General features: G+C 43.0%; 1 protein-coding gene across 1 annotated transcript; it reads left to right on the forward strand.

The window, feature by feature from the left end:
* The first annotated feature begins 3,540 nt into the window (after positions 1-3,540).
* LOC309558947 (SRSF protein kinase 1-like) lies at positions 3,541-5,532 on the forward strand. The gene has a single exon (XM_082262046.1). It carries the CDS (start codon positions 3,629-3,631, stop codon positions 5,447-5,449), a length of 1,821 nt encoding a protein of 606 aa, XP_082118172.1. The 5' UTR covers positions 3,541-3,628; the 3' UTR covers positions 5,450-5,532.
* The last annotated feature ends 14,729 nt before the right edge of the window (positions 5,533-20,261 follow it).

Consider the following 20,261-nt stretch of genomic DNA (forward strand, 5'->3'; position numbering starts at 1 on the left):
AGTGATCAATGGGAGAAGGGCCCCTTATAGGGAGTGATCAATGGGAGAAGGGCCCCTTATAGGGAGTGATCAATGGGAGAAGGGCCCCTTATAGGGAGTGATCAATGGGAGAAGGGCCCCTTATAGGGAGTGATCAATGGGAGAAGGGCCCCTTATAGGGAGTGATTAATGGGAGAAGGGCCCCTTATAGGGAGTGATCAATGGGAGAAGGGCCCCTTATAGTGTGAAGGAATGTGATGAACACTTGTGAATTAAGCAAAATGTCTATTTTTCTAATGTCTGTTTCTCTATACATGTACATATCTTCCTTACTCAAAATGGCCGTTACTAGATACTCCCCACCACCGACAATGGAATGCGAGAAAAAGATGGAGCCTTGGCACAGTGCCTTCAAAAGAAGAGAACATTCATGAACTGGAAGGGGACCACCTTACAACGGACCTGACTAATCAGAAAGCTGCAAATAATCAGTATTATGCTAATATTATGCTTATGACGTACTAACATACGACACCGCCTACTAACTATATAATATACTGTCCATTAGAAATAAAAGTAGTATCATTTACCTGAACAATGTGTCAGTCTATGATATCCACGTGCATGCACTCTAATTACCTATTTAAAGCGGAGTTCCAGCCATTTACTCACCTGTCCAATGGTCCAGCGATGCGGCCGCCGGAAGCCTCGATCCTCTACCTCGGCGCCGGCATCACTGCTGTGGGCACCCGGCTGTTACAGTTTGCGGCTTCACAGCCGGGTACCCACTGCGCATGCGCGAGTCGCGCCGTGATTGGCCGGCAATCTTCTGGGACCTCTGACGTGTCCCAGAAGATTGCAGGGAGGGAGGGGGAGAGGAGAACTTCCGCTCAGGGCGCCGCGGCGCTCCGAGCGGAAGTGGGTACCTGTCAAAACTAGGTACCCGCTCCCCCCCCCCAAAAAAAATGACATGCCAAATGTGGCATGTCGGGGGGTCAGGACTCCCTAAAGCGGAAGTTCCACTTTTGGGTGGAACTCCGCTTTAATCAGATCCAGCAGCAAGAACTCTATTTTGAACCTGATTGAGGTTCCTTAACCTTTACAATAGGAGTGATCAATGGGAGAAGGGCCCCTTATAGGAGTGATCAATGGGAGAAGGGCCCCTTATAGGAGTGATCAATGGGAGAAGGACCCTCTTATAGGAGTGATCAATGGGAGAAGGACCCTCTTATAGGAGTGATCAATGGGAGAAGGACCCTCTTATAGGAGTGATCAATGGGAGAAGGACCCTCTTATAGGAGTGATCAATGGGAGAAGGACCCTTATAGGAGTGATCAATGGGAGAAGGGCCCTCTTATAGGAGAAGGACCCTCTTATAGGAGTGATCAATGGGAGAAGGGCCCTCTTATAGGAGAAGGACCCTCTTATAGGAGTGATCAATGGGAGAAGGGCCCTCTTATAGGAGTGATCAATGGGAGAAGGGCCCTCTTATAGGAGTGATCAATGGGAGAAGGGCCCTCTTATAGGAGAAGGACCCTCTTATAGGAGTGATCAATGGGAGAAGGACCCTCTTATAGGAGTGATCAATGGGAGAAGGACCCTCTTATAGGAGTGATCAATGGGAGAAGGACCCTCTTATAGGAGTGATCAATGGGAGAAGGGCCCTCTTATAGGAGTGATCAATGGGAGAAGGACCCTCTTATAGGAGTGATCAATGGGAGAAGGACCCTCTTATAGGAGTGATCAATGGGAGAAGGACCCTCTTATAGGAGTGATCAATGGGAGAAGGACCCTCTTATAGGAGTGATCAATGGGAGAAGGACCCTCTTATAGGAGTGATCAATGGGAGAAGGACCCTCTTATAGGAGTGATCAATGGGAGAAGGACCCTCTTATAGGAGTGATCAATGGGAGAAGGACCCTTATAGGAGTGATCAATGGGAGAAGGGCCCTCTTATAGGAGAAGGACCCTCTTATAGGAGTGATCAATGGGAGAAGGGCCCTCTTATAGGAGAAGGACCCTCTTATAGGAGTGATCAATGGGAGAAGGGCCCCTTATAGGAGTGATCAATGGGAGAAGGGCCCTCTTATAGGAGTGATCAATGGGAGAAGGGCCCTCTTATAGGAGAAGGACCCTCTTATAGGAGTGATCAATGGGAGAAGGACCCTCTTATAGGAGTGATCAATGGGAGAAGGACCCTCTTATAGGAGTGATCAATGGGAGAAGGACCCTCTTATAGGAGTGATCAATGGGAGAAGGACCCTTATAGGAGTGATCAATAGGAGAAGGGCCCTCTTATAGGAGTGATCAATGGGAGAAGGACCCTCTTATAGGAGTGATCAATGGGAGAAGGACCCTCTTATAGGAGTGATCAATGGGAGAAGGACCCTCTTATAGGAGTGATCAATGGGAGAAGGACCCTCTTATAGGAGTGATCAATGGGAGAAGGACCCTCTTATAGGAGTGATCAATGGGAGAAGGACCCTCTTATAGGAGTGATCAATGGGTGAAGGACCCTCTTATAGGAGTGATCAATGGGAGAAGGACCCTTATAGGAGTGATCAATGGGAGAAGGGCCCTCTTATAGGAGAAGGACCCTCTTATAGGAGTGATCAATGGGAGAAGGGCCCCTTATAGGAGTGATCAATGGGAGAAGGGCCCCTTATAGGAGTGATCAATGGGAGAAGGGCCCCTTATAGGAGTGATCAATGGGAGAAGGGCCCCTTATAGGAGTGATCAATGGGAGAAGGGCCCCTTATAGGAGTGATCAATGGGAGAAGGACCCTCTTATAGGAGTGATCAATGGGAGAAGGGCCCCTTATAGGAGTGATCAATGGGAGAAGGGCCCCTTATAGGAGTGATCAATGGGAGAAGGGCCCCTTATAGGAGTGATCAATGGGAGAAGGGCCCCTTATAGGAGTGATCAATGGGAGAAGGACCCTCTTATAGGGAGTGATCAATGGGAGAAGGACCCTCTTATAGGAGTGATCAATGGGAGAAGGACCCTCTTATAGGAGTGTTTAGTGGGAGTGATCATTGGGAGAAAGACCCCATATATTAGTTATCAGTTGGGAGGCCCGCTTCCCTTACAGACAGCTACCATTACTATGGACACCTGCGATAATTTAGAGACAAACATTGCTCAGGGAACCCTGGTGGAGTACACCGGCTCCATAGACACAACACACCAGTAAAACTCAAGGCACAGCCGTAACTAGTCACCGAGCCACCCGCCATACAACACACACAAAGATAAGCACTTACTGCACAGAAAGGCTTAGATTAGTTCAGAGTACTTTGCCCTCTGCCACCAGCTTCCTCTGACCCCACGTGCATCCGCCTCCCTGGGTGTAGAAAGATGGCGGTGGGCAGACACCGCCTCGTGTTTTCCTATAGACAGCGCCCACCCCCAGACACACGAACTGTACATTACACTCAGATATGACGTTTATAGAATACAAGACACCGCTCAAAGCCCCACCCCCTCACAAAGCCGGATATTCCCCTCCACCAATGAGAAGATCCAGCTCAAGCGTCGAAACCGCCTGACGGGGGCGTGGCGATAACGTAGCGCGGCCGTTGGACGGAAGTGGGGAATTCGGAGGAGCGCTGGGTCACGGCGCATGTGTCTTCCTGCCGCCGGTAAGCCATGGAGAGGAAAGTGCTGGCGCTCCAGGCTCGTAAGAAGCGGGTGAAGGGAAAGAAAGGTGTGAAGAAGCCGGAGCCGCCATCGCGCAGCTCTGCCCCCGAGCCTCAGTCAGACGAGCCTCAGGAAGAGGAGGAGGAGATGCTGGGCTCTGATGATGAGGAGCAGGAGGACCCCAATGACTACTGTAAGGGGGGATACCACCATGTGAAGATCGGGGACCTCTTCCATGATCGATACCATGTCATCCGGAAGCTGGGCTGGGGCCACTTTTCCACCGTGTGGCTGTGCTGGGATCTCCAGGCCAAACACTTTGTGGCCCTGAAAGTGGTGAAAAGCGCGGAGCATTACACAGAGACCGCCCTGGATGAGATCAAACTGCTCCGCTCTGTCAGGGACACCGACCCCAATGATCCCGGGCACCAGCGGGTGGTGCAGCTCCTGGATGACTTCAAAATCTCTGGGACCAACGGCACGCACATCTGCATGGTCTTCGAGGTGCTGGGACACCACCTGCTGAAATGGATCATCAAGTCTAATTATCAGGGACTGCCGCTGCCCTGTGTGAAGAGCATCATCCGGCAGGTCCTTCAGGGCCTGGACTACCTGCACTCCAAGTGTAAGATCATCCACACTGACCTCAAGCCAGAGAATATCCTCCTCTGCGTCAACGATGCCTACGTCCGGCGTCTGGCATCCGACGCCACTCAGTGGCTCCGTTCAGGTGGTCCTCCTCCCTCGGGATCGGTGGTGAGTACAGCGCCTCCACCCAAACCCTCCGTAAAGCTGTCAAAAAACAAAAAGAAAAAGCTAAAGAAAAAGCAGAAACGTCAGGCTGAGCTCTTGGAGAAACGGGTACAAGAGATTGTAGGAATGGATGTGGAAGAAGAGGAGGAAGAAGAAGGTCTTCTCCAGATCCAGGAGAATGAGGTCAAGTTAGAACCTTATGTGGGACCAGAAATAAATTCTAACGGGTTAGCGTCTAAAGCCTCCCCAGATGAAAGTGATTCCCAGACAAATTCTATGACATTGTCCTCAAGTTTGACTCTTCCCAGTGGAGACCTTTCAGGGGTGTCAGATTCTGCCTCTTCCTCATTAAAATGTAGCCCTAATGAAGGCCCCAATCCCATTCTAGATGAAGGTATGCTACCTCAGCAGGCTGATGAGCAGCAGCTCCGTCAAAACGAAGTGGAGGAGGCAAGCCAACAACAGAGGAGTGAGGTGATTGGCGAAGAGAAGGCATCTGCCAAAACAGAGGACAGTGAGGAGAAATCAACAGCATCCGACTTCCTCCTAAATCCTCTTGATCCTCAGAATGCAGATAAAATAATGGTCAAAGTTGCAGACCTTGGAAATGCTTGCTGGGTACAGAAGCATTTTACAGAGGACATTCAAACCCGACAGTATCGGTCTCTTGAAGTTCTCATTGGTTTTGGATACAGCACACCGGCAGATATCTGGAGTACAGCATGCATGGCATTTGAGTTGGCGACAGGAGATTATCTCTTTGAACCCCATTCTGGTGAGGATTATTCCCGTGATGAAGACCACATCGCTTTGATCATTGAACTGTTGGGACAGGTCCCGCGCAAGCTTATCGCAGCTGGAAAATATTCCAAGGATTTCTTCACAAAAAAGGGGGACCTCAAACACATCTCAAAGCTTAAGCCTTGGGGTCTTGCTGATGTCCTCAGAGAGAAATACGAGTGGGCTGAAGAGGATAGCACCCTATTTGCAGACTTCTTGCTCCCTATGTTGGAACTAGTCCCTGAGAAGCGGGCTACTGCTGCTCAGTGCCTCCGTCACCCTTTTCTACAAACCTAAGCAAAGACGTGAAACGTGTCCAAGCCATTCTGAATGTTTCATGTTCACCTATAAGGGCTTTGAGTCAACCAAGAGTCAGAATGGATATGGGCAGAAGCCTATTTTCTGCTCTGGTTTCCTGTGACATTGACTGATCTGTAATAAATATTAATCAACTTGGTAATAGGGGACAGTAAAGTGTTAGGCTAAATTTATCTTTATTAGTTGAGAGCTCATTATTTTCTCATATGTATGATACAGAGCCTGGGCTTTATTTATCAAAGTGTATGAAGGAGGATCTGCTCATCTTGGTAAACCAATAAATCTCTTTATTTCGTTGTTTCAGTGATGGATGGAAGATTAAGATATTGCTATGGGTAAGACTCCTTAACATTCTGGTAAATAAGCCCAGTCGTTGCAGACCAGGCTTTGAAGAGTTCTTCCCATTTTTATAATATACTTTTTCTTATAATTCTATCCGTATATACATTTTTCCAACAGAAGAAAATGTAAATCTGTATGATGCATTACTTTTTCCATTAGAAGTGCAAGTTTGTAGTATGTATGATCATACCACTGGGGACTAAAATCAGCAGATCAAAATAAAGACAGTTAATGTATATAGCTTTCAGTTCCAGATGTATGTCTTTTTGTTTTTTGAGGCTTGGGGGACATGCAGGATATTTTATTTCTTGTCTATAAACATGTGATTTGATTTCAAAAGTAGTCTTGTCCATCTAGGCCCGGTATGGGTGTCCAACCTGCAGCCCTCAAGCTGTTGTAGAACTGCAAGTCCCATAATGCCTTTGAGAGTCGTGCTTGCAACTGTCAGCCTTGAAATGCCTCATGGGACTTTCCTTGCAATGCATCATGGGTCCTTTAGGGTCCGCAACAGCTGGAGGGCCACAGGTTGGACACCCATGATCTAGGGCAGGGTTCTTCAAACTACGGCCCTCCAGCTGTTCAGAAACTACAATTCCCATCATGCCTAGTCATGTCTGTGAACGTCAGAGTTTTACAATGCCTCATGGGATGTGTAGTTCTGCAACAGCTGGAGGGCTGTAGTTTGAGGATCCCTGATCTAGGGGTTTCATGTAGCAGCATGTTCCTATCCCAAAATTTGGGATATTGTATTTTTGTGGAAACCATATTTGTGGGTGTATGTTTACATACCAGGTAGAGGAGGTCAAATGATGACGTATGCCATCGCAATAGTATTTGTTTTTGAGTTATGAGGTTTTTTTTTTTTTAAATGGACCTAAAGAAAAGAAAAATCCCCTATAATACTTCGTATAACTGAAGGCAAAACATATTTAGTTTTGAATAGAGTGGAGAGGGATTAGGAAACCTGACCTGTTTTCATTGCTGTCTTTGCCCCCTTTTAAGGAGATTCACCCTCTTTGTCCTGTTTGCTGTTCTCACAGAGAATGAAAGTGAAAGAAAATCCCAAATGTTTGGTTGTTACCAGAACAAGAATAGATGGGAAATCTTCCAATGTGGCATTTGTTTTAGTGACAGCCAGGGATTCCTCACTTTGGAAGGGGTTCCTCATTTCCTGTTTTGGTTATGGGACAGGAAGTGAAGGAACACAGATGACAAAAGAACCCGATACCTTTCCCTACTCTATCCAAAATGAATAAAAAGTTTTGCCTTTTAGTTTTGGTTAACTGTCTTAGGGAACCTGATGCTCCGGAATGCAATGGTGGCTTCTCATGTGACCAAGTGCTTCAGCCTTTGATGTTATTGTTGCTGAAAGGGAGGATCAAAGTTTAGCTTATTCTTTGACTGATTATATGATTCTGCTGTAGTCGCTTCCCCAAGGGAGGCATTTAAAACCTAAGTTTATTCAAAGTTTTTTAAAAAAAAAAAATAGCACAAGGGACAGTAATTAGTCAATGCAATGTGTCCCTTGTGCTGCTGCCTGTAAATTTTGGTTCAAATCTTCTGTCCTTCAATCAGCTCCCTGGTGTTAAAATTTTCTGTTGCTGTGGGGGTTAGTAAAGCTGAGGGACCATACGTGCTCATCCAGAACTCCCAACTATGCCACTGCCTCTTCATAAAAGCTCTATAGCTCCTATAAATTAAAAATTATCCGTGAATGAAAAAGGTGGACCTTTTATTTACCCACCTACCCTCCATTCATAAATCACATTTCATTAATGGAAGCTATGGTACAGACCCAATAATGGAGGAGGGGGGAGCAGAAAGGATGGACATAGTCAGCATTCTTAATGAGTGCATATGATAGGTCCCCCTATATTAATCTTTGCAGCACTGGAAGATGGAGGGAATCGGAAGATGGAACATTTCAACTAAATCTAAAGCCATCAGTACAAGAACACATCTTTTAGATTGTTAGTAAAGTCCCTCTTGCTTGTTTTTATTTTTTTCCAATTCTTTTTTTGACAAAACTTTGGGTGTTATTTTACTTCGGGTTTGCTGTAAAGAAAACATTGTATTCAGGAAAAGTGCGGTGGGTTACTGTTAGGCTCGGTTCACATATATGCAAATTGGATGCCTTTTGAATCAGATCTGATTTGCACGACATATGAACCGAACCAACTTTCTATAAAGCTGGTTCACATATGTCTAGGCCGGCCTCAGCCGGTTTTTAAAATAGTCCCGTATATTTTTCACTCCGGTTGAGGTGCGATTTCAAGTAAAGAGTTGCACCTGAACCGGTGAGCAAAACCGCATCGGACTCCTTTTAAAAATCGCACTAAAACCTCAGCCGGACATATGAGAACCAAGCTCAACTGTCACCTTTTTAAAATGCTTTTAGAATTCTAAGCCCTATAATTCTAAGCCCTATAATTCTAAGCCTTATAATTCTAGCCCTAGAACTCCTTTGTAACTCTAAACTGATAATCTAGAAATTTGTAAAGCGTCACCTATGGAGATTTTTAAGTATCAATGTCTGTCACCATTCCATGAGCTTGCTTAATTTTGAAGCATGACATGGGTATCTATTTCTTCGGTGTAACATTTTCTTTCACATTATAGAAAAAATTGGGCTAACTTTACGGTTTTCTCTTTTTTTAATTCAAAAAAGTTTATTTTCTTCCAAAAAAAGTGTAACAACGCTGCGCAGTACGGTGTGACAAAAGTATTGCAACGATCTCCATTTTACCCTCTAGGGCCTCTGCTTAAAAAAAAATATGTTTGGGGGTTCTAAGTAATTTTCTAGTTCTTAAGTGGTTAATAACCCTTTAATCTAATTTCCACAATTTTTTTTCATAAGCTTAGTACACACCACTAGTTTTTTTTTTATTGGTTCAACCCAGTGAGCCGAACGTAAAAAAACACTTTCATAAAGTTGGAGCCACTGTATGAACAATCCGATGTTAGAACACAATGGAACAGCAAGGGAGATCGCTGTGCTGACGGGGATGGCTCCCCCCGCCAGAACACTGCGGTCAGCACTTTCTGCCATTGGCTGAGAGCGCTGATCGGACGGCGGACCTTTTTCGGTCATGCCCCTTTGACAGAAGCCTGCCTGGCTGCAGTACACATGTTGGCTATCATCTATTGGACCAGCTGAGGCCACCCAACATTCGGCCCGTGTGTACGGAGCTTTACTGAGTTTTTCTGCCTCCTTATAATGTCCTCTGTGAGCTCCCAAACTTCTCCTTTTCACGCTCACTACTGTTTGGAGCAAGCAGTAAAATTCAGTTGGGGTCATGTGCACTGCTCTACTCCCTCTACACATCTCATAGTCCATATTCAATAGATCATCTCAGGAGCAAGCAAGAGGGTGGCTGTGTTATACATACAGTGGGACCATGGGGAAAAAAACAGGGTTGTAGTTTATAAGAAACTTTAGCTTTTTGCATGTTTTACCTGGGCATTGCAGCCCTGAGACAGCCAGAAAATTAGCATTTTTTACAAGGTCCACAATGGCCCCCCTCCAGATTCCTCTGTGCTCTGCTTACTTTATTTCTTAAACTTGTTTTCATTGATTTTATATTTCAGGTTTGAAATTTAGCTATTTATGTCACGCTTTTTTACATCCGTTCATAAATATTTTTTAATTATCGGTTACCATGCATTGTTTTTCGCCCCTTAAAAAAATTTGGTTTACCTTGGAAAATAACAGGTTGTAGTTCTAAGTTACACCTGAGGACTTGTAAGTCTTCACTTAAGCCCTGTACACACTATAAGAAAATTAGGCGAGCATTTTTGTCTGAGGAAGGATCGTACAATTTTCTGATTGTGTGTACACAACTTTTGATCAATACCATACTCTTTCTTGTAAAAAAAAAAAAATACGACCGTGCTACAAGCACCATTAATGCAGTATACTTAGTCATACAGAATTAGGATATCAATGAAGTTGTATTTACGGTACCATGAAAGATAGATTGCAGATATACAATTGATATTAGCAATTATATACAGTGCATCCGGAAAGTATTCACAGCACTTCACTTTTTCCAAATTTTTTTGTTATGCTACAGCCTTATTCCAAAATTGATTCAATTTTTTCCTCAAAATTCTACAAACAATATCCCATAATGACAACATAAAAGAAGTTTGTTTGAAATCTTTTGCAAATTTATTAAAAATAAAAAAGGAAAAAAAAAAAGTGAAGCCCTGTGAAAACTTTCCGGATGCACTGTACTAACTGTTATCAATAGCATCTGATGGTGTGCATTCATTGATGAGGGAGCAAATCAATGTACCCCATGAAGGACCAGGATGTAAAACAAAACATACACAGATTTTACATGCATTGCCTGTGAGTAGAGGAATGTATACAACTCCTCTTCTATACAGGTCGAGGGTATACACAACTTTTGACAGCCGATTCCGACCTTCCAAACAAAAAAGGGACAAACTTAAATTTTTTCTCGTACAGGAACCAAACAAACGATTTTCAATTCATGTGTACTCTTTTCAGATGGGAAGAATCAGAAATGAAGGACTGCGCATGATCAGAAACAATAAAAAAAAATTGTCGCACGAGAATTTTCGTACATTATTTCTTTCCTTGGTTCTGCCTTGCTGTGAAACCATCGGACAATCGTTCACCCGATTTTCTAAGGCTACGTTCACATCTTGGCTTTTTTTATGGGCGTTTTTATGGGGTGTTTTTTGCAGGTGTTTTTAGATTGAATAGAGACCAATGGAAAACGCCTGTAATCTGCCCAAAAAGAAGCTTGTGTACTTTTTTGAGCGTTGGGTGTTTTGCTCACAGCGTCAAAACGCTCAGATGTGAACAGTGGCCATTGAAATGAACAGGATTTGTCTTGTTGGGCGTTTTGAGAGCTGATCCTAGAGCAGAAAAACGCCTGCATGTGAATGGAGCCTTATAGTGTGTACCCCACTTTAGTCTTCCTTGTATATGCTTATGAGTCTATGCATCCAAAGCGAGTCCAAGTACTAAACCACTGTTTATATGAATCTTCTGCTTACTGCAGAATCTTTTAATGTTGGACACCCTCTTTTAGCTATCAATTCATTGCACTTCTCAAGTGCAGCAGTGCTATGATACTGTATTGCATCAAGCAGGGTGTACACTTTCCAATAAATAGTAACTTTAGACGATAAAGGAAGAAATTAAAAATCTGTAATGTGTGACACCCATCAACATCAGACATCGGCTGTAATATGTGATTCGTTTCAGTTTTAGGTCCTTTTCATATGGGCTGTGCTAGTGACTTGCTATCCATAATGGACCACTGGTGTATTTCCGCAGCAGCTAGCCTGTGGTCATGAGATGGTATGCTAACCTCCTGCATGCCTGTTTAAAGAGATCAAAATATATGGGAATAAGGCCAATGAACTAATTGAAAAATTCTGTGTGGAAAGTGAACCACAATGAAGTGGTGATAATAAAGAAGAATAAAGCTGTCAATTTTTGTTGTGTCACCACATACTCAAATATGAAGAATAAATCGGTGCTAAATTCAAAGTGGATCAAAAATTCAATAAAATGATGAAATATATATCATAAAAATAATAATAAAAAATAGGCAAAAACAGAAATTCACAAAGACAAAGTGCTGTGCAAAAGGACCGTGTATATATATCAATATTCAAATAAATGCATAATAGTCCATATAAAATGCTGGCGTGGAAAGGTATGTGAATCAATATATAAATAATATAACAAAGCCAATATATCAAATGATAGAGTACATCAAAATATCCAAAAATCCATATAAAGTGCTGATAGTAAGACATTTTTGATACTGCGGATAAATATAAAAAAGTTCATATGTAAAAAAAAAAGTTAATTTGCAAACATTAGCAAATGTTGGTGATCTGAACGCGTGAGGAACTCCTCCCTGTACTGTCATTGGGGGGGGGGGGGGGGGGGGGGATCAGGTAGAGGCTGCAGCATTGGGAACATGTTACATGTTCCACCCTATAAATAGGTGAAACATGTAACATGTTCCCAAAGGTGAACTTCTCTTTGAATCCCACTTCCTGGTTGGTTGAGGCACTGGCCTCACCGCTGCCCTCGAGGAAGGCTATGGGGTTGATTTACAAAAACTTGAGAGTGTAAAATCTGGTGTAGCGCTGCATAAAAACCAACCCGCTTCCATTTTCTTTTCTTTTTTTTTTTTTTATCAGCCTAATTGAACAAGCTGAAGCTAGAAGCTGATTGGCCCTCGTGCACAGCTGCACCAGATTTACCTCCCTCGAGTTTTAGTAAATCTACCCCTATGTCTCCAGTACCTTGCCAGGAAACTGCTAGGTAAACTGGGATCTGTAAAAAAAGAAAAAAAAAAAGTTATTTTCCCCCAAGATCTCTCAAGACTTTAGGAATGGCCGATTCAGGCTTTGTTTCTAAACAGATCTACACATCAAAATGGTGGTGCAGGACAATAGGATCAGGATATGAGGTGCATTGGCATGTGGGAAAAGGAAAACTAATTGTGATTCTTAGGCAATGATTATAACAATAAAGGTGGCAGTTTTAAATGGGGATGGGGGGATTTGCATCATGCACAACTTGCTTGTCCAGGGCTTCTATGTACCCCGATCAGTAATAACTTTGACAACTAACAGATTAAAGGGTAGCACCACTTTTGTATAAAAAAAAAAACTATATATATATATATATATATCTCAAACTATTGTGACTCAAGTCATATTGTAATTTAATGTTATTAAAAATTACCTTTCCTTTGCAATCTGCAGCTTTGTAATAGTCTGTAAAATACAATACGGCTACCTGGAGGTGTTCTGCATACAGATAGTGTACAGAACACCCCCTGAAAATGTAATTGAGTGATTGACTTACTGATTTTCCCAGAAGTCTGCACTAATATACAAATCAGATTTTAAGCATCCCTTGCAACAAAAATGTCATTTTTGATGAGATACTTCCAAAGGGAAATCACATCTAAATGGATGCAGACCTTACCACTATCCTCATTAGATCTCTGCAAGTGCAGCAGCTGATTTGTAATTATAAAATCACTCCCATACAAATTCACTTAGCACACAGACAAATACCTTTTTCTTCAGAATAACAAAAGGTAGGACTCGGCAACAAAGTTTTTTAACCCCTTTGCGCCGGTACCTCCCAGCCCTTAAAGAGGTTTCAGATGCTGGGAGGTGGGACAAGGTTTATGATCATGTCACCATGTTGCAAGAAGCGATCAGGAGCTTTCTGTTAGCCGCCGGTAACTATGCCGGGAGTGCGCAGAGTGTGTGCTCTCAGCACAGTTGTGTTGGCCAGTGGCTGCAGCTGCTATTAATCTACCCTGTGAGAATGGAGAGAGTCTCTGTTCTCAGGCGCAGCTCTGGATCAAGATCGGGTTCAGGTAATTTTCGGGGGGTCTGGGGGGGATCCTGGACACAGAAGGTTTTTAAACTTAATGCAGAGAATGCATTAAGGTCAAAAAACCTTAAAGCTTTAGAACCACTTTAAAGGATCTGCTACTGACGTCTTGGTGTTAGATACCAAAGTATACCTTCAGAGGTCTAGTGGTGTTAGGGATCGACTGATAACGTTTTTTCAGGGCCGATACTGATTTTCCGGCCACCCTTCAGACCGATAGCCAATATTTGGTGTTGATATTCTGTACATTTAAAGTTTTTATTTTTGCACTATCCTTTTTAAATTTTTTTTCTTTTGATCACTTTTATTGCTGTCACAAGGAATGTAAACATCCCTTGTGACAGTAATAGGCAGTGACAGGTTCTCTTTATGGAGGGATCTGGGGTCTGTAAGACCCCAAGCCCCTCCCTTTGCACTTAAAAGCATTCAAAACGCCAAGTTTGGCTGTTTTGAGTACTGTCATTTTTAAAAAAAAAAATCTGGCGCCTTTAAGGCTCCAGTAACCAGAATGGATGTCATGAGTGCCTCTGGGTTACTACATCAGGGCTGATTTCGGCTTTGTTCAGGACTTCAGCCAGCTGGTGGATGTGCTAACAAAAAAGGCAAATGTTTGTGTTCCACCGTAGGCCTCTTCAATGTCCCAGAATGGGGAGCCAATCAGCTAAATTCCTGGATGAGCATAACTCAATGACTTAAGAGTAAGTCAAAAAAAGTGACCGTTGGACGATTAAATACCAGAGACAGAAAAGATGTGTGGGGTGACAGACCGTAGTCGGACACTCCCACCCAGAGACCAACTAAGGGCACTAAAGACAAAAACGAAATAAAAAATAATATTTTATTGGGCACGTATGCCTGATTATATTTGAAAAAGACTCAGGGTGATTTAGAAGACACTGAATGATGACACATTAAAATTACATGAATTAAAATAACACAAGGCACATGTGTAAACAGGACTCAAGCAGATGACCTCCACACATTGATCTCTGTCATATAAGAGCAAAGGTGGCTCAATAGGCTGGAAATAGCCTGTATTATGAGCACTACCAACTGTCTAATGACTCAATGTGTGGACGGTATGAATTCACATGGCCAAACAGGTACCAACACTAGTGATGGGTTGGTTGCCGTATTTGGTGATGTGAGAGGACCTCACAATAATATGCACTGAGCTCAATAACCCCAGGAGATGAAGTGCTTGAATTTTAATCCAGACAGCCTGTGAATAGTGAAATATAAATGACTCCAATGTATGTAGTTTGTGACTTCAAAAAAAGTGAATATTGGCTCCCAATAATTGGCCCCACTGATTATCAATCAATCCCTACTGTTTTACTAATTGTAGAATATATTAAAACATAGCTAGAGTTTTCTAGGCCTAGAGCTTCCTCCACATACCTGAAGCAGCTCGCTCTATGCCTAAATGCCCTTTCACACATTCCCCTTGACCTCTAGAATGATGGAGTGGCAATCAGGAACACATGGATTGTTCAGGTATACTCCATCACTACCAGAGCTGTTGCAGGTATGAAGGGCAGCTATCAGTGCCTGCATTTTATGCTTGTCAGCTCTGTTTTTTTCAAAAGTATAACTAAAGGCAAAACTTTCTTTTTTATAGTTTTGGATAGAGTAGAGAGAGTTTAGAACACTTGTCAGTTTTTATTTCTGTATGTGCCCCTATTAACCCCTTCTGGATCGCCCCATGCAGATATACTGTGGCAGGGCGGACCACGTGTGCGAAATCACATACCTGTTAGCGCACTGGGGTGCGCGCTGCCAGTGACACGCTCCCAGTGTGATTGGACCTGATGTTCGCCGACACCTCACGATCGTTCCCAGGAGAGGCAGAAAGGCAGTCTGTGAGAGGGGAAGATGGAGATCTTGTGTTTCTGCAAAGCAGGAACACGGATCTCAGTCTTCCCCAAGTGAAAGCATCCCCCACACAGTAAACAAGCACTACCCAGGAGCACAGATAACCCTTAGATCGCTCCTGATATTAACCCCTTCCCTGCCAGTGTCAGTATAGTGACAGTGCATTTTTTTTAGCACTGACCACTGTATTGGTGTCACTGGTCCACAAAAAGTGTCACTAAGGCAGGCCATAGACGATTCGAATTACGTACGATTTATCGTTCGATAAACGAAAGCGCAACTCGTGCACATCATCGAGTGTACCATCAATGTGAGCCGAAAATCGTACGACAAAACACTATTTTTTGTGCATTTTAACCACATCTCTACTGGACACACTCCCTACTGTTCTGTGTTTTGTTAGGCGAAATCATACAACTCCCCCACTAATGATACGAAATTCGGCCGATTTTCGCAAAAAAACCCAACATGTTGGATATGTGAATTTTTGCTGTCGTACGAAAATCGAACGTTTTACATACCACACTAACGATACGAAAATCGTTCGATAACACTGCCATTTACGATTTTCGAACGAAATTCGAATCGTCTATGGCCTGCCTTAGTGTCCCACTAAAAATTGCTAATTGCTGCCATTACTAGTAAAAACAATAAAAAAAAAAATAACATTTCCATAAATCTTTCCCATAGTTTGTAGACATACCTTTTGCGCAAACCAATCAATATACACATATAGGGATTATTTTTACCAAAAACGTAGCAGAATACATATTGTCCTAAATTGATGAATTAAATTTTTTACATTTTTGTGTTGGATGTGTTTTATAGCAGAAAGTAAAAAATGTTGTATTGTCTGCCTTTTTTTTTTTGTTTATACCGCAAAAAATAAAATTTGCAGAGGTGATCAAATACCACCAAAAGAAAGCTCTATGTGTGAGAAAAAAGGACATCAGTTTTATTTGGGTACAGCGTCGCACAACCGTGCAATTGTCAGGTAAAGGAACCAGTGCTATATTGCAAAAAAATGGTGTCATCATGAAGGGGGTAGATCTTCCAGGGCTGAAGAGGTTAAGGAGATTCAACATCTCTAATTGTGCTGGATACTATTGTCATTGAAAGTAAAAGTAAAATAAAATCCCCAAATTGTGGGTTGTCCCTAGAAAAGTAATAGAGGAGAAATCTTCCAATTGGGATACTAGTTCTGGTGACCTGGGGGACCCCAAGGAATTCCCTAATTTTCAGTGATTTCCTCTCACTTCCTGTTTGGCTATGGAACAGGAAGTGAAGGGAAATCTCCACAATGGGACACAGTTGGCGAATAAAAATCTGACGGGTTGTAACCCTCCCTTGCTCTATCCAAAAGGAAAAAAAAAATCACTTAAAGTAGAACTATAGGCAGAGTTGATTGTCATAAAAGAAATATAGAAGCTGCCAGACAGACACTGACTTCAATGCTTTGGGTCGCTGACCTGGAACATGTATGGGAAAGAGTTAGGACTCGACTTATCTGCAAACTATCAACATATTTACACAGAAAATCTTGAAGCAGCTGAAACTTGCAGGCCGAGATCGGCAATGACATGCTTCATATTTCTCTTATGACAGGTTTACATGATTAACCACTTGCCGACTGCCAGCAGTACATATACTGCGGCAAGGCGGCTCTGTCCCGCGAAACGACATAACTGTGCGTTGTTTCGTGGAACCGCTAGTGGAGGCGCACACGCTGATTGGCTACAGGGGGAGCCAATCAGCGGGTTCGAAAGCCGCGATTGTCGCTGGGACACCCACGAACACTCTCTCCGTGGAACTCTCTCCTTTGTAAACACGGCAGATCGATGTTCTGTCAGTTATGAACACAGGGATCCTGTGTTCCTCCTTTTTAGGAACACAGGATCCCTGTGTTCATCCAGAAAGTCCACCCCCCACACAGTTATAAAGCACCCCTTAGGGACACCTGGTGTTAACCCCTTCCCTGCCAGTGTCATTAGTACAGTAACAGTGCATAATTCTAGCACTGATTACTGTAGTAATGTCACTAATCCCCATAAAAGTGTCAAAAATGTCAGGTGTCCGAGCTGTCTGCCACAATGTCGCAGTCCCGCTAAAAATCGCTGATCGCCACCATTACTAGTAAAGAAACAAAAAAAGATGTAAAAATGACAAAAATCCTTTCCCTAGTTTGTAGGCGCGATAATTTACGCAAACCAATCAATATACTTGGGATTTTTTTTTTACCGAAAATTTGTATCAGAATACAAATTGTCCTAAAATGATGAAAATTTTAATTTTTTAATTTTTTTTATTGGGAATGTTATTTAGCAGAAGTAAAAAATATTGTTTTTTTTTTTCAGAATTGTCACTTTTTTTGTTTATAACGCAAAAAATAAAAACCGCAGAGGTGATCAAATACCACCAAAAGAAAGCTCTATTTGTGGGGAAAAAAAAGACATCAATTTTTTTTCGGTACAGTGTTGCCCGGCCGTGCAATTGTCAGTTAAAATAACGCAGTGCCGTATCGTAAAAAATGGCCTCATCATTAAAGCGGAGTTCCACCCAAAAGTGGAACTTCCGCTTTAGGGACTCCTGACCCCCTGACATGCCAAATTTGGCATGTCATTTTTTTTGGGGGGGAGCGGGTACCTAGTTTTGACAGGTACCCGCTCCCACTTCCGCTCGGAGCGCCGCGGCGCCCTGAACGGAAGTTCTCCTCTCCCCCTCCCTCCCTGCAATCTTCTGGGACACGTCAGAGGTCCCAGAAGATTGCCGGCCAATCAAGACGCGCAGCGCGACTCGTGCATGCGCAGTGGGTACCCGGCTGTGAAGCCGCAAACTGTCACAGCCGGGTGCCCACAGCAGTGATGCCAGCGCCGAGGGAGAGGATCGAGGCTTCGGGCGGCCGCATCGCTGGACTGTTGGACAGGTGAGTGAATGGCTGGAACTCCGCTTTAAGGGGGAAAATCTTCTGGTCCAGAAGTAGTTAAAATCTCCCTATTTCTGGTATTCCAAGGACAGCAGTTGCTGAGGTATAAGCTATCCCACTGTAGGCTGTTTGTGACCGAAGTATGAAAGAGTAAGCTGCACAACACAGAATTAGGGATTTATAACCATTCTTTACTCTATCCAAGACAAAAAATGTCTTTAGATACACTTTAAATACGAAAGAAAACATCTAACCTAGAAGTGGACCAAATGTGTGCAATCAAAATTCTGTACTCATATCAAAAATAAATGCGTGAAAATTTAAGTTAATGTAAATATGATAGCAAAATATTCATATACAGTATTTCTACAGCTGCTGTTACTGATGTTTCCAGAGTGTTTTTGTATCTTATATTCTACGGTCTATATATATATATATATAATATACATTAGATTCCCATAATTGGCTGCTAAGCTATTTACTACTGCTATAAGCCAACCCTACTAATGGAAGTTAGACCTAACATGTTAACTACAATGTTTAATTAGAGATCTTTGAGGCTTTGTATACTCTGGAAAAATGTGTTTTTCACTTGAACTGCAATGAACTACAGGTGCATCTAAAAAAAAAAAAAGAATATCATCAAAAAGTTAATTTATTTTAGAAATTCAATCCAAAAAGTGAAACACGTATATTATATAGATTCATTACACACAGAGTGATATATTTCAAGCATTTCTTTCTTTTAATTTTCATGATTATGGCTTACAGCTACAGTGAAAACCTAAAAATTCAGTATCTCAGAAAATTAGAATATTACATATGGATTTTGAATAAAGAATTGTTGGTTTACTGAAAAGTATGTCTATGTACAGTATAGAATGCACTCAATACTTAGTCGGAGCTCCTTTTGCATGAATTACTGCATCAATGCGGCATGGCATGGAGGTGATCAGCCTGTGGCACTGCTGAGTTGTTATGGAAGCCCAGATTTCTTTGATAGCAGCCTTCACCTCATCTGCATTGATGGGTCTGGTGTCTCTAATCTTCCTCTTGAAGGCTCTCTCTATGTATAAAAGGATGGATTCACTCTGTTAATCTGGAATATTGGCTAGCCCAGATTAAAGCGCACATTGAAGCTGGCACCTTGAAGAAAACAATTTTGTCGTCTTTTCCTACACTACTGCGGGGCGTGGCTTATATTGCGGACGCATCAGCCGAATCTGTGGGTATGTCTGCTAGATCATCAGCCCTGGCCAATTCTATTAGAGCTCCCATTCTACAAATTTTTCTGGATCGTATAGTTTTTAGGACAGATCTGGCCTTTTTGCCAAAGTTGGCCTTGAGGTTTCACAGAGACCAAGAAATTGTTTTACCAACTTTCTGTTCGAACCCTGTGGGTAAACAGCAGTGTAACTTTCATAGGTTGGATGTTAGAAGGTGTGTTTTTCAGTACATGGATTGTACAAAGGAATTTAGGAAGTCTGATTCCTTCTTCGTTTTGTTTTCAGGGGCTAGTAACGGTTCTAAAGCCTCTAAACGTTCTTTAGCTAGATGGCTTAGGTTAGCCATTAGTCAGGCCTATATAGCAAGTGGTAGGGTGGTCCCAGTGGGTATCAGGGCACACTCCACTAGGTCTGTGGCGACTTTCCAGGCGGAGAGACCTGGTGCTACGTTCTTTAGCTAGATGGCTTAGGTTAGCCATTAGTCAGGCCTATATAGCAAGTGGTAGGGAGGTCCCGGTTGGTATCAGGGCACACTCCACTAGGTCTGTGGCGACTTTCCAGGCGGAGAGACCTGGTGGTACGCCAGAGCAGATCTCTCAGGCAGCAACCTGGTCCAGTTTTCCGACCTTCACTAAGCACTACAGGCTGGACCTGTTGTCCGCTAAGGATCAGGCCTTTGGGCGTAAAGTCCGTCAAGCGGTGGTTCCACCCTAGGGGTAAGTGCTCCATTATCCTCTCAGAGGTTGCTTTCCTAAAAGACGAAGGGGGAAAAACAGTTACTCGTATTGATAATGTCTTTTCCAGGAGTCTTTCAGGACAGCACTGTTACCCACCCAAAGAAGTTCTGGACATAAGATCGTCAGGAGAATGGAGGTTAGAATGATATGTTTTTGTGTCTCCCCAGCTGGCCGGAGGTACTCTTGGGGAACTCAAGGGCGACAGCTGACAGTGGGTTTAAATCTTCATGGTCGAGGCGGTGTTTCCTGAGAAAGGAGGAGCCAAGGTCTCTCAGAG

The sequence above is a fragment of the Pelophylax lessonae genome (genome assembly GCF_965119305.1).
Source record: "Pelophylax lessonae genome assembly, chromosome: 6".
Lineage (NCBI taxonomy): Eukaryota > Metazoa > Chordata > Amphibia > Anura > Ranidae > Pelophylax > Pelophylax lessonae.